The following is a 15,742-nucleotide window of genomic DNA, read 5'->3' as shown; positions in this document are numbered from 1 at the left end:
TAGTTGGTAAAAAAGGTGCACAACCAACAGGAACCAGCCAACAGTATCTGGGGTTTTCGCTAAAATTACTAAGTACAAGCGTGAAAGCGAAAGATTGAAGCAGTCTCTGACCTGCTGACCGCCTGGACATGCTGTCTCGAGCGCATGAAAAGGTGTGTGTGTTTGTGTCTGTGCCTGTGTGTGTGTGTGGTAACGTGATGTGCGTTTAAGTGGTAGTGTGGAAGGAGGGCTGCTCAAAAATGCTAGGTGAAACGCCAGAGTGGATCGTTTTCATTCTAAAATGTCATTTAAAACTAAGACCTATTAGTGTAAACAGGGCCTGAGTGTGTATTTTTCGCGAGCGGATTTGCAACGGGGTGGGGCGGAGAATCACAATGCCGGCTCAGCATCATGGTGTCTGTCGGCCATCGGCGATGGACGATGGCATCATCTATCGGCCCAACCCTATTGTCCCATGCCTACTTCATGACTCACTGAAATGTAATTGAGATCATGATTTGGAAAAAGCTGCGATTCTCATGCACATCTTATCAGGGAAGCACAGATTTGTTTGCTTTATTTCAAACACTAGACTGAAGTGAGGTGAATTTGGAGTAAAAACATTATAAAAATGGTATTTTTACGAATTTTCAGATGTAGTATTAAAACAGTAGAACGCTGAGAAACAATGAAAACAGCTGTCAAATAGCAGAATGATTATCTTAGATTTCAGGATCTTGCCAATTAAAATTACAAGAGTGCAGGCTCCTGAGCACATTGAGCTTGAGAGAGTAAGCAGCATGCCAAGTGATTTTCACACACTTTTTAGACATGAATGAATGCATGAAACTTCCCCTTTAAAAGCACTTGCAGCCATTGATTTGAATTTTAAAAAACTAAGGACCACCATTTCAGCTAAAAAATCTTCTTTTGTGCTTTACTCTTTTAAAAAGTCACCTATGTGTTGGACGCCAAATTAACAGCAAAATTCCTGTTTTGGGTGAACTACCCCTTTAAACACCTGACCAAAAAAAAAACTGAATTTCTCCTTTTGTGTTCGGACAGAGAATAAATCACATACAGCACAAGAACTACACCAGGATGAATAATTGCTTTGGGTAAACTTTTTTAACTGCTTTCTATTCTATATATTCCATTTAACTACTCAAAAGTGACTAAATTCAAGGTGCAGAAGAATTTCTCGAGCAAAGACAGGCACAAACAGCAGTTCTTGTTGTGTTTGGTCACGCACAAAGAGCCTTTTCATGGCCCCTGCTCACTGGGATAACATCACTTGGGTAGACTTGAGAGAAACAATACAGAAGCCAGTGCCAATTGCCAGAAACAAGAGGGTTTTCAGTGAGGAGTGAAGAGCTCAGCTATTTAAAGCCTTGCTTGGATTGTTTGGATCTCAAAAATACTTTTAGGGAACTGCAACTAAACCAGACACACTGAATGTGTCTTGCTGTATAAGTAATAATTGTAAACATTAAATATGAATGAATTAAATGCTGTGTTATGTTTACTTACTCGCTCCTTTATTCATCCATACATGTTCACTCGATATGCTAATCAGATAGTAAAATCCACTATGACTATTACTGTAGATAACAACATATCAGCTCTCCAGTTGCTGTATTAAGAGTCACTCAACAGATGCACATTCAGCTTTTCCCCACAGCAGACTTAACAGCTTCAAGTTTTTCCATTTGTGCCTGTTAAAATATTGAACAATACGTGCTTTTCCATTAAGGCTCTAAGTGAATGTGTGACAGTGGGTCCTTTTGAATGCACAAATGTGCCGCTGATTCGTTTATTTCAGGAGAGATGCTTCAGGATGCACACAAAAGCCATAGAAGCTTGGTTAAATATGTGAATAGTATGTACTTGACGTAAATCAATATTAATACAACTTGTAGTAAATTTGTTTTTAAAGGGCACCTATGATGAAAATCATCATTTGTAAGCTGTTTGGACAGAACTGTGTGTAGGTATAGTGTGTCCACAGTCATATTGGAGTGATATAAAGACAATGAGTCTCTTTTTTAAATTTCTTGACGTTAATATTATTATTTATATAAATCCCTCCTACTTTTAGGCTGAGCCCAATGTGACGTAGGAGTGCAGTTTGATTGACAGCCGCATATTATCATGTGTCTGTAGTAACGTGTATAATCATATCTACAAGACAGGATGTGCACAAAGCAACTGAGATTAAAAGATCTGTTCAGCGCTCTGTGATCATCAATATTCATTAAATGTGATCAAAAATGAGTTTTACAAATTTAAAACCTTGCATGTTAGGAATGAATTACAGTGATTTTACCATCTTTATCACCACAACCGCGTGTGAGTACAATTATAAAAGAAGACGATTCAATCTTGGATTGGGGACGTTAAATCAGGTTTATTTTGTACATTAACTTTATGGATATCCAAACAGCAGTGGATATTAACGTGTATCAACAATGCAAGGTAAACACGCACGCTGTGTGTGTGTGCGTGAACTTTGTAACGAAATTGTGTGTGACTGGTTGTATATTATGTGACTTACTGTATATTTCTCACAAAAGTTATGTGAGATCTGCTTCCTTCATGTCTGTCACTGTGCTGTTTATCTGATGCAGCAGAGGCAAAGATTGAGGCACACTCTGACAGGCACGTGGGAACAGTAGGTGGGAAGAACTAGCATTAAAGGCACAGGCAACAAAAACAGCTACAATGTGTCCAGAGCAGAAAATCTCAGTATTTTGTATGGTATAAGAAATAATCTGATGAGTGTTTTAAGCAGAAACTTTACAGACACATTCTGGAGACACAAAAGATTTAACTTAAATCTTAAAAATAACTGTGCCCTTTAAGTGATTTTGAACAAAGGCAATTGTATAAATGTTGAATGTAATGATAGTAAAGCAACATGAAATTGTAAATTAATTTAATAATGAGTGCTTTTATATAGCTATGGTATAAACGAGAAGATATTATTGAGTGAATTCAAATTAATATTCATAGAAAGCTTATTTAAGTATACGGTTTAATGTCTCAAATAATGTTTGTGCATAAAAATTCCATACTACTGGTTAATATAAGACTACCCTTTTTAAATTATTAAACATGTACTGCTTACAAATGGGTAAAGGGTTTGGATGGGTTTGAAAAATAACATAAAAATGTAAAATGGCAACGTATTAACTCATTTATTTACACATTTTTAGGGGCTACAATGCCAAATGTTTGGAGTTAGTAAGATTTTTTACTCTTTTTGTAAAGTCTCTTATCTTAATTAAGCCTACATTTATTTTATCAAACAGAAGCTGACTGTAATTGTTTTACAATAAGACAAAATAAACATCTTACTGACTTTTGAGTGATAGCTATGGCCAGACAGAATCTGCTGACATTTTTTTGCAATTTCTGAAAAGCAATTTGTAATCGCAGATGTATATGGAGTGATTTTGGGAGTATCGTAACTAAAAACTTGAAATAAAATATGAAATAAAAAAAATAATACCTTTTTAACTTGTATTTGATGTTTACAATGCAAATCCAATTAGATTTACTTTATTTGGTAAACAAAGTAAGTCTTCCAAATATTATGTCTACTATAAGACAGTAAATATTACTTTACAAACTGTACTGTAAATAAATCATATGAATATTTTCATATTAGTCCATAATATTGAAATTAAATGAATTTAAAAACTGAATAACTATTCATTAACAAACATTTACACAACAGGCTCAATAAAGTAAATAAATAGACTCAATGATGGGCTAAAAATCTGCAGATTTCTGTGTGTGCAGTGTGGGCCTAGTGATAGCATACAAATAAATATTTTCAATTGCAAAGTCAAAGTAAAATAAAAAGTATATATTGACAAACACAAACAAGCAAAGAAAAACTAAATAAAGAAATCTCCAGATTCCCAGTATAGCACTTGTGGTATGCGGCGTATCTAATCAAAATAAATGACCAGAACAAACTGTATTTCAATTTATTATGTTCTACAACCAAAGTCAAGCAATGGCTCTACACAGCATGAAAAATCATTCCTAAAATGTCATCTATAGTCTTTAAAAAGGGTCCGACGCAGCCTTGCTTTCAAAACTTAATTATTCATTTTCTTTCAGCTTAGTCCTTTATCAGGGGTCGCCACAGCGCAATGAACCGCCAACTATTCCTGCATATGTTTTACGCAGCAAATGCCCATCCAGCCGCAACCCAGTACTGGAAAACACCCACACACCCACACACACACACACCACAGCCAATTTAGTTTATTCAATTCACTATAGTGCATGTCTTTGGACTGTGGGAAACCAGAGCAACCAGAAACCCATGCAAACATGGGAAGAACTGAACATGCAAACTCCACACAGAAATTCCAACTGGACCAGCCGGCACTTTAACCAGCAACTTGCTGTGAGGTGACAGTGTTAACCACTGAGCCATCGTGCCGCTCAATCATACAGTTATTCAGGTGTGTAGCAGACTACAAGTTTAGCATATGTTTCTTCTGGTGTAAAGTGCTATTCTGAATGTCTGTAAATATCCTGCCGACATATTTATATTAGTGAATAATAAAAGGTGAAAGAAAAACAAGACAGAACACGACAAAAAAAGAAACAGTCAGTCTTCATTTCAGCTGCAATTTGTAATGTATTTAATGAAGCAGGGAAAGCGCTGACTGACCAGTTACTAAAAGCATGAGCCTGGGTTTTTGTTTTGGCACGAGCTGAGGAGTTTACTTGCTGCTCAATTTATCTGCTTCATTATCATAACAATGATGCATGGGAAGTTGGAGTGGAAGAACGTAATTATTTATGGAAATATGACTGGTTTATTTCCTTTCCATGATCAATTCTATGGCATGCTGAAAACTTGATTGAAAACTTTCAATATAAAATCTTCAAATTATAAGATTCTGTGAGATCCAAATTAAATCTCAAGGGTGTGGAAAAACTGATGGTGTGGATCTAGAATAATCCCACTTAGTGCTGCATGATAAATCATAATGAAATCGAAATCACAATTTAGCTAAATCTTGTAATGCACATCTTGTCAAGAAAGCACAGCTCTATGATCAGTAGTAAATTTTTTCCAAAGGCCAGAGGGCGCTCTCATGCCACAAGAGAGAAGAGGCCCAGGAAATCAAACAGAGGATTTCACTGCTTTTATTGATTCAACATGACTAATAATAACACGACTATGAAATCATCTAGCAGTAACATTTATTTCAGACACTCGACTATTATGTTAGTAAGTTTGGAATGAAAACATGAAATGTTTTTAAATGTAATATTTTCACATCCTTTCAAATGTACAAAAAACACAGAGCCGTAGATCACTGAAAGAGACACAAACAGTTGTCCAATCACAGAATCGCATAGCTCTCATTAAATAACGTGCAATTTTTGCATAGCTTTTCAGTGACCTATGGCTCTGTGGTAGTAAATTTTGCTCCATCTGAAAGCAGTGATGGACACTTACTGCTCATTACGGAACCGGCTTTACTGACAAAATGTGCATGAAAATCACCTCCAATAAATAATATAGTCCTATTAATAATAAAAAAAGCAGATAAACAACTGAATTCGGAATTTAGGATTTACAAGTAAGTGCATGCTTACATGCTTCACATCTTACAAAAACAAGTCTTACAGTCTTTAGTAAATATTGATTACTAAATACATGTTTAATTTTTTTTTTAGATGCTGCACATGGGTTCCTGCATAAAATAAAATGTGCTAAATGCAAAACTTATTGTTTTTAAGAACTTTTCTAAAAAATAAAATGCAAAAATATGTCTAAAATAATGTGCCATTCTCATACAACCCAACAGATATATGTTCGAAAAAATTAAACATCAAACTTATTAAAATATATGAAAGAAAAGGTTAGAATACGTACAAATGTCATATTACATTTTATTAGATTTTTTAAGTATTACATTTGTTTTCTGAAAAATGGGTAAATGTAGTATTTTTAAGGACTGTGACAAAGTATAATGATTTTTAAAAAATCATAAATGATTATTATTTTGGGCAAGCATTATGATCATTAATCACAAATATTTCATTATTTGATTATTCAGATTATTCAGATTCATACATCTGTTAATATGCCTTTACTCTCATGTAAACAAACTAGGGCTGCACAATATTGGAAAAATGCTATATTTTATTTTTCTGCAATAAATATGCCATATGAACACAGTTTCCCAAGAACAGAGCTATTTAATGGTTTCCTAGGTTTCTAACAGTATTTAGGTACAGAAATTGAAAAATCACAATGCAAAAACTGCTTTTCTTAGTTTGCTAGTCCAAACTCTTAGATCAAGTGAAAAATATTGTTTTGTTTTCAACTTCAAAAACAAGCTAAATTATCTGCCAGTAAATTAATCTTGTTTTTCGCTTTAAAATGTAGATATTTGGACTAGAAACAAGACAAAAATTCTAAGTAAGAACTATTTTTTGCGTCAATCACATAAATCACATATAAATACACTAATTAAATACAATTCTGTAACCAGTAAAAAGCTATACCCGGAAATAGAATAAAGAAGAGCCACCAACTGAAGATGAATGATTCAAAATAATAGAAGTTGAGGAAATGAAAAAAATGATGTACTTCGATTATTAATAGAGATTTTGAAAAGAAATGGAATAAATGGCTGGCTTTCTCCACAAAGACAATATAATAATCTATAATTTAACATTTACATAATTTAAGAGGTTATGCATCATTGCGAGAATATGTTTGGCAACCTTTTACTGTAATATATATATATATATATATATATAATTATTATTTTTTGTTTGTCTGTTTGTTTGTTCCCACTGGTTTTATGTTCCTTAAAAATATATAATTAAAAAAAATACAAAAAATAAATCATTACAATTCTCTAGCACATGGCGATGTGACTATTGATGATGTGTACCTTTCAATATCGATGCTGATACAATATATTGCGCAGCCCTAAATCAAACATATTTAGGTTTCATATAACTGAACTTTCATGATTTGAAATTGGACCATATTCATTCAGAATGATAGAAATGAGTAAACATCTTATTTAGGCTTTGAACAAATGCTTCTGCAAAGATAAAAGCAGCTACATGAATGTGCATGGTACAGTATCATTGTTGCCTCTGAGGTGTGTGCGCTGAGGTCAGTGAAATCTAAAGTGTAATGAGCCCTAACCAAGCTTTTGCACTGTACTGTCATTCATCATCGAGCCACACTGCTGCTGTCTGGCCAGGCGTGAAGACAGATCCTGGCCAGGCAAACATGACTCAAATCCCAACAGCATCCAGGACACACAGAGAGCAACCATGAAAATAACCCTAACAGACAGAGAGATTTGATCATAAGAAATGTTCGATTTTCAATTCCGGTGATGTCATCGTGTCCAAATCTGTTCTTAAACATCTGCGCACAACTAAATCTGACGTGTAAACTCCTATTCGCACAGATAAAGTAAAAAATATTAGCCCTTGTGTGAATAATTTTCTCTTTAATGAAGATTTTTAAACATAATAATTTTAACAACGGTGGCTTAGTGGTTAGCACTGTTGCCTCGCAGTAAGAAGGTGGCAGGGGTTGTGTCTCGACTGAGCCAGTTGACGTTTCTACAGTATGTGGCGTTTGCATGTTATTCCCGTGTTGGCGTGGGTTTCCTCTGGGTGCTCTGGTTTTCCTATGGTCCAAAGACATGCACTACAGGTGAATTGAATAAACTAAAATGGCTGTAGTATATGAGTGTATGTGAAAGAGTTTGTATGAGTGTTTCCCAGTGATGAGTTGCAGCTGAAAAGGTATCCGCTGCGTAAAACATACGTTGAATTAGTTGGAGGTTCATTCCATAGTGGTGACCTCTGAAATAGAGACTAAGCCGAAGGAAAATAAATGAATGAATTCATGAACTAAATTGTGATAGCTAATTTCTTTTATCTTTGTCCTGATGACTGTACATAATATTTCACTGGTTGTTTTGTAAGATATTAGTATTCAGCTTAAAGCATTATTTAAAAGGCTTAACCACCAGGTTAATTAGGTTTACTAGGCAAGCCATTGGACAACAGTGGTTTGTTCTGTAGTCAATCAAACATATATATAATTCAATACTGACCTTAAATTGTGTTAAAAACGGCTTTTATTTCAGCCACACTAAAATAAGACTTTTTCCAGAAGACAAAAAAGGGAAATACCTTGAAACGTCCACTTGTTCAGTGTGACAAAGCAGCTTCTGGGTCAATGCACTCTATCAAAATGTGTGGGGGGGCTCAACATATTGTAATAATAAACGTCTACAAAGCGATGTAATACTTTCAAAAATCACGATCGCAATATATTAGTTCAAAATGCTGCTGCTAGGCTTTTAACAGTTACACCAGTTTTACGCTCTTTGCTCTGGTTGCCTATGCACTATCGAGTTACTATTAAAATTCTTCTCTTGGTTTTTAAGTCTCTAAATGGCATGGCACCTTCTTAACTGTTAGACATGTTAATTGAGCATCAGCCTGGTCGGTCTCTTCTGTCATTTAACCAGAGATTGTTATGCATCCATAAGTCGAGGCTGAAATGCCGAGGTGACCGTGCCTGCGCAGTAGCTGGTCTTAGGTTGTGGAATGCTCTGCCCCTCTGTATTGGATCTGCTTCATCTCTGTCTGTTTTTAAAGCTTATTTTAAAGTTGAAAAAAATGTTAAAGTTGAAAACTTTTAATACATGAAAATTGTCAGTTTTAGCTATAATTTTTTTTAATTTTCTCTGTTTTGATTTGTATTGTGCAGCACATTGGTCAACCTCTGGTTGTGCTTAATAGTGCTATATAAATAAAATTGACATTGACATATATATAATTTTCTTTCAATTCATATTTATTTCTATAAGCACTTTTACAATGTAAATTGTGTCAAAGCAGTTAGAAGATTATAGTAAATTGAAACTGTCTCAGTCCAGTTTTCAGAGTTTAAGTTCAGTTTGGTTCAGTTCAGTGTGGTTTCAATTTTACTACTGAAAGTCCAAATACTGTAGAGCAAACAGTCCCAAACCATGGCGACAGCAGCGTGGAACAAACATTGTAAATATCTGACATTGCAATATTTTGTTTTGCTGCGATATATATTTCAATAATTTAGACCGACTGGGGTGATCAAGTCTTTTTCTATGCAGTGTGTCTGCATAAACTAGAAAAAATAACAAGCAATAAATAAATAAATAAACAAACAAACAGCGTTTCTATTTTTCTGAGAAGTCAAGCTATATTCAGGTACAAAAACTGAACAATAAAATGTCAAATAAACAAACAAACATAGTCATCAATGTTTCAATAATTTAACAATTTTTTTATAATATCTTTATCTTTTAATATTTAATAAATTATCCAATCCTGTGATGTGACTATTGCAGATACACACATTGCAATATCGATGCTCAAACAATATATAGTTCAGCCCCAATATCCATACCTAACTTCAGATGGCCAGAATGTGATAATATTTTTATAAATTGTTAAATTATTGGTGTCTGTGATGCAGCAAGTCCAGAGATGGTTGTGTACGCCATGATTGTCTATAAAATTCACTTTAAAGTGGTCATAAACAAATATTTTCTCAATTCAAATAAGTGGATTATTTGCTCCATTAAACATCTTGAGAAATATAAATAAATAATAAAAATATCAAAGGAGGGCTAATAATTGTGCCTCCAACTATAAGTGATTCAGTTTGAATGCTTAGTTTTTAGTATATCCATCAAACACATCAACAGTGATGTCAGAGGCTAAATGAGCGTGCAGCATTCAGCATATACAGAGCTTAAAACACACAGAAATCACTGCATAATGGATGACACAAATAAAGACCCCGCATCTCCCAACTGCACGGCAGTCATTTCAATAAAAGCACCTCCTGCTGGTTGATAGTACGCCCATTTTTACCTTATTCTAAGCTAGTCTAGCGATATTTGACTGTCTGAAAATGCCTCCCAAACAATGAAGCAAATCTGCCAACTAGGCCACAAGCAATGCATTTGGAGAAACCCACAATTTTAAAAGAACCAGTTGCTAGGGAACCATGCCATATTACAATTGAAAATATATTTCTAAAAGAAATCTCTCAACAAATGTACCGCTTAAGGAGTTTAAATGTGTTGCGCAACTCTTCTGGGAAAGTCACAGTCACAAGGCCCATAAAGGTTAAGTCAGTTTTTCCCTTGCGGTTAAATGAGAAACTAGCCTCACCTCTACAGATCATATTAACAAAAAGTCATGTGTTTGGGCATATATGCCATTTCAAAAAAGCAAGCAAACATAAATCAAACAGGCTGTATAAAGGCACTGATATACTACAAGTGAAATCAAAGAATGAACTGAGGTGACACTATTATGCAGAAAGTCAAGTCGTTTTGGAGTTTGTTTCGGGGGTTTGAAAACTATTGGTCTACTGCGATTGCTTAATTAATAGGTGGGTGTGGCTCAGTTTAAGAAATATTTGTCATAACTGTACATTTTTGGAAATTGAGATTTATATTAGGGCTGTACAATTTATTGTTTCACCATCGATATCGCAATGTGATCATTCACAATAAACAAATTGCAGGATATTTGCAATATTGCATGTGTTTTTGATGCCTGTGATTGCAAAATGATTTTAAAACATATTAAGCTATAAGAAAAACGTTTGTGACCTTTACTATGATTTATTCATTCATTCATTACCTTTTCGGCTTAGTCCCTTTATTAATCTGGGGACGCCAACTTATCCAGCACATGTTTTACGCAGCGGATGCACTTCCAGCTGCAACACATCACTGGGAAACATCCATACACACTCATACACTACGGACAGTTTAGCCTACCCAATTCATTTTTTACGCATGTCTTTGGACTGAAGGAGAAACCAGAGCATCAGAAGGAATCCCTCGCGAACGTGGGGAGAACAAGCAAACTCCACACAGAAACGGCAACTGACCCAGACGAGGCTCAAACCAGCGACCTTCTTGCTGTGAGGCGACAGCACTACCTACAGCGCCACTGCGTCGCCTCTTAACTATGATTCATTTTCATTCATTCATTTTCTTGTCCTCTTAGTCCCTTTATTAATCTGGAGTTGCCACAGCGGAATGAACCGCCAACTTTTTTATGCAGCGGATGCCCTTCCAGCCGCAACCCATCTCTGGGAAATATGATTCATTTTATAGAATTATTTTTATTCTTATCATTCAGTTACTGTGCTTCACTCTCAGAAATAAAGGTACGGTAGCTGTTACTAGGGTGGTACCTTTTCAAATGGTACAAATTTTTACCTAAAAGTCCAAACTAATACCTCAGTGGTACATAATAGTACCTAAAAAGTACAAAAAGTGTTCTTCCTATAATGTTCAGGTACTAATATATACTTTTGAGGTCCCAATGTAGACTCTTTAAGTACAAATGTGTACATTTTGGATACCACCCCAAGTGACAGCTCACGAACCTTTATTTCTGACAGTGATGAATACTGTTTGACTTGGGAAACAGTAAAACACTTTATTTCAGTTATATCTCTTTCTTGACTGTATTTATAGATTGTTATGCATGAAAATACTCACATGTGCAAATACAGAAATGCACTGCAAATAGCACAGACCACTACGAAAATGTGTTGGCGGACCCAAAAAAGATTACAGATTGTTTATTAGATTTTATGGAGATGCAAAGAGTTAACATTAGTTCATCAATCTCTGACTAAACATGTGCATGAAAATACTCACAATGGATGCAAATACAGAATCGCATTGCAAACGAAGATCTGTCGGGGGACACCAAAAATTGTATAGGTCGTTTATTAGATTTTATGGAGATGCACTCCCACTGCAGAATCATCCCAATAGATCTTACACTGTAAATTCTTTCCAAATAGAAATATATAAGTCATCTGGTGAAATTGTATTCATATCTCAAAATATATCGCAAAATAAAAAAATATTGATGTTAGAATTTTCCATTATCGTGCAGCCCTAATTTATATGCTTTCTGAACACTTAATAAATATGTTTTTATCTATTGGTATATGGTTTGTTTGGATAGGACAATATTTGACAAGGATATACAGTAGCTATTTAAAATCTGGAATCTGAGGCTTAAAAAAAATAATTAATACTGAGAAAATCCAAATTCTATTCTTAGCAATGCAGATTACTAATGCATTTGTTTTTTAAAAAATGTCTTCACGAAACATGATCTTTATTTAATATTCTAATGATTTTTGGCACAAAATAAAAATCAATCATTTTGACTCATATAGCGTATTTTTGGCAATTCCCAAATATGCAGGCGTGCAACATAAGCTAAGAGTCTTGTGAGCCAGGGTCACATTTATCATCGTAGATATTGTGCTTCAGATTTGTGAGATGTTAATATGGTTGACAATAAAACAGTATTTTAATTATTAATTTATTGTTTGCATGGTTTTCATTTAGAAACCAAAATCTGCCTTTAAACTTGAATGAAATAGAGATTTGACATTTATAGATTAATAAGAGATGCTTAAAATCTTCTCCAGTTAATTATCTCTGTTTACTGAGGTCAGAAGAAAAAAAATGACTGGGGTAAAAATTGAAGTGTAATTCTAATTTAAAGCAAAACTGACTTGTTTTTTATGTTTAATACTGTAAAGCTGCTTGTTTTGAAGTGGTTTCCTGCATAATGTGCTATATAATGAAGTGTCTTGAATAGAGTAGTGATTGCGCAAGCAAAAAATGCTTTCTTAAAGGCACAGTTCACCCAAAAAATGAAAATTCTGTCGTCATTTACTCACATGATTTACTTGTTCCAAACCTTTTTGAGTTTCTTTCTCGTTGAACAAAGGAATGTATACTTTATTTTTGTACTTATTATTTTTTTATTCTACTACAGATGTCAATGTCGCTTTCTTCTGACATTTTTCAAAATATCTTGTTCAGTGTTCAACAGAAGAAAGAATTGCATAAACGTTTAGAATCGCTTGTGTGAGTACATGATGAGGAAATGTAAGGTTTTGAGTGAACCACCTCTTTATAAGCCGTCTTCTCACTGCAGTCATTTTGATATTTGTACCTGAGAGAAAATCACTTTGAGTATATCAGAGCCTTAACATATTTACAGAGAGCTTTCTTCAGCACTACTTAGCATGCTGACCAACAGGTTTCTGCATAAACGTGTCTTACCTTGTGTCTGCATTTCAGGACCACCCCATAGGCTCCTTGGTAATGACAAAAAAAAAAAAGAGTTTGAATTGCAAATCTTATTTTATAATCTTATATAAAATGCTTATTTCTCATTAACAAACAATATCTACAAAAGATGCACTCACCCTCTCCTACAATCCCAAGGACCTCAAATTTATTCATCACATTACCGATGTCAGGAATCTTCATGAAGTCAAAAGATGCCGAGGTGGTGCATGTCTGGGCTGAGAGGAGCGGAAGGCCAGAGGACGGGACAGGAATCGCTGCTCAGACAGGTCATTGCAGCAAAAAACTGCTCCCGGTTGGTCACAATGCTCTTCTCATAATCCACGCACACACATACTAGTATACTATGCATGCACACACACTTGCTCACCTGAGGAGGAAGAGAAGAGAGGTCAAACAGACATTCATGCAGATCTAATGTATATTTTGCATGCATATGCATCGAATCAGTGGCACGGTTTAATGCATATTTTACATGTATGTGCATGGAATGACATGTGACAGGATGTGTGTAGGATTGTCATGATTCTGTTTGTCTGAGGTGATAATAAACAAGTGCCACAGTTCTTCAAGACGCAGCATCATGAATTTCCCAATAGTTTTGGGAATAGCAAAACAACACAGCTCAGCCTGAATGAGAATTACAGGTGGGTGAACAAGGACAGAATCCTTTACCAAGCCAGAAGTCAGTGATGTAATGTATTGAAAACATCATCTCAGTTACCTCAGTTGTGCGACAGGTATCATCTGCGCTGTAATTATGGCTAGAACCCGTTGCATTAGCACTCGTATGCATTTCCACATGCGTTTCGCAGGTCACGTCGTGACGCCGACATCTCGTTGTATGTTTGTGCATTGAGCATAAAAGCGGCGCATGTCTGCATCTGATGTGTTGTGCGGTATGCGCGTGCGTAAGTGTGTGTGTGCGCGCGCTCGAAATATTCGTAGGTGGATGAAAGTTCTATCATTATTTTAAGCATCTTATCTACCTGACAGTATCAAGAAATGACTGATAGCCCACACCACTCACACCCACTCTTAAATGAACAGTAAAAAAACATGATGAAGAATGATGGGGGGAAAAAAAATCACAACCATTAATGCAAAGTGGCCAGGCAAAATAAAGACGATTTACGTAATTAATGCTGTCTTAAACGCATGACATAATTAACAACAGCTGACTTCGGTATCCTGGAGTGTGTGGGCAGGAGGTGTGCGTGTTTGTCCGTTCACATCAGCGATGTAACAGCCACAAACATCTAACATCAAGCGCAGAAACCAAGCACAGCGATAATACTGTACATTAACGGAAAAGAGCCACAAGCGGAATACTCACTTATATCCAAGACGACGATGCGCAAACTGTCCTCTCGCGTCGCCAAGTAACGATGTTTTCATTTTCACCTGCAGTGGTAACCCATCATCACAGCTGCAACAGTATCCACCTTCATTCTGAGCCATTGACAACCTAACAACGCGAAATTACCAACCGCAGTACGGCGAAGGATCGGCTCATGAATGTTAAGCACGTCGCGCTGACGCTTCCTGCTATCCGTGAGGGTTCGTCCAATCAGCTGGCTGGTTAATAATAATGAGCCAGAAGTTCGCTATAGTAGGGTTCATAAATGAGCGACCATGCGAAGAGGCACCAAGCTGAGTGAGTGGCGGACTGTTCACACCAATAGCGGCCGAACCAAACCCCTCTGCGGCCAATCGCGAAGGAGGAAGCTTCAGAATGGTCCAGAAGAAGCGAAGGGTTCGGTTGAGAAATGATAATATGCGTTCCTGCTCGGATGTGTTACATTTCATACATGCATGCATCCAAATTGATGTTCTTGTGTGTGTGTGTGTGTGTGTGTGTGTGTGTGTGTGTGTGTGTGTGTGTGTGTGTGTGCGTGTGTGGGTTGAGCTGAAAGATCAATTCAACAGACAGATCACACTGTTTATTCTGCTGAGATGAAAAAGAACAGCATGTAGGAGAGAGACTTCGTAAATTATGACTGAAATATTATTGTGCATATGTATTAGGCCATCTATCTATCTATCTATCTATCTATCTATCTATCTATCTATCTATCTATCTATCTATCTATCTATCTATCTATCTATCTATCTATCTATCTATCTATCTATCTATCTAAAATATTTATTAGTTATTATTAGGCCTTTAGAGAATAATAGCGGATTGCGGGAATATGTCGCTCTTAAGCCTACATTATATGCAAAAACAATGTTATTCCTAGAGAAATAAACTAATTGAATGGATACTTGAAAACTCAGACTGACTGCATGAAGTGATTCTTGGTGAAAAGCGCATGGTGCCATCTAGCGATTATTCATGGTTGAAAAATGGACTTAAAGATAAAACTTACAACTAAATTGATAAATAATATTTTTACAATAAAGGTTAAGGATATTAAGTTTTTTCCTTTCTTTTAAAAAAATTCAATGTTATATAAATAAAAAAAGGGGTTTGCATTACAACAAGAAAGAAAACATGCTTTATTTTTTCCGTTCAATGTGTCCTGTTTAATAATATGTTTTAT

At 35.5% G+C, this 15,742-nt stretch overlaps 1 protein-coding gene and 1 long non-coding RNA gene across 10 annotated transcripts in view; one reads left to right on the top strand and one right to left on the bottom strand.

The window, feature by feature from the left end:
* The window catches only part of LOC147834847 (uncharacterized), a 337,793-nt gene extending 335,588 nt beyond the window's left edge, over nucleotides 1–2,205 (top strand). Inside the window, exon 3 of the long non-coding RNA XR_015502736.1 lies at nucleotides 38–2,205. This is a non-coding gene — a long non-coding RNA (uncharacterized LOC147834847). The remainder of the gene's footprint in view (nucleotides 1–37) is intronic.
* The window catches only part of cdkl5 (cyclin dependent kinase like 5), a 71,271-nt gene extending 56,602 nt beyond the window's left edge, over nucleotides 1–14,669 (bottom strand). For 5 of the 9 annotated variants that reach the window (NM_001145768.2, NM_001130771.2, NM_001442587.1 and 2 more), the window contains exons 1-3: nucleotides 14,533–14,669; nucleotides 13,316–13,566; nucleotides 13,170–13,204 (exon numbers count right to left, since the gene is read on the bottom strand). In NM_001145768.2, the coding sequence (NP_001139240.1) occupies nucleotides 13,170–13,204; nucleotides 13,316–13,379 (99 nt within the window). In that variant the 5' untranslated portion in view covers nucleotides 13,380–13,566; nucleotides 14,533–14,669. Of the gene's footprint in view, nucleotides 1–13,169; nucleotides 13,205–13,315; nucleotides 13,567–13,920 lie in introns of all 9 variants that reach the window. The other 4 variants (XM_087272520.1, XM_087272521.1, NM_001442586.1 and 1 more) reach the window with 2 other exon arrangements.
* Between the last annotated feature and the right edge of the window lie 1,073 nt (nucleotides 14,670–15,742).

This window comes from Danio rerio, chromosome 11, assembly GCF_052040795.2.
Source record: "Danio rerio strain M-AB ecotype USA chromosome 11, GRCz13ab, whole genome shotgun sequence".
NCBI lineage: Eukaryota > Metazoa > Chordata > Actinopteri > Cypriniformes > Danionidae > Danio > Danio rerio.
This window is presented reverse-complemented; position numbering and strand designations above follow the sequence as displayed.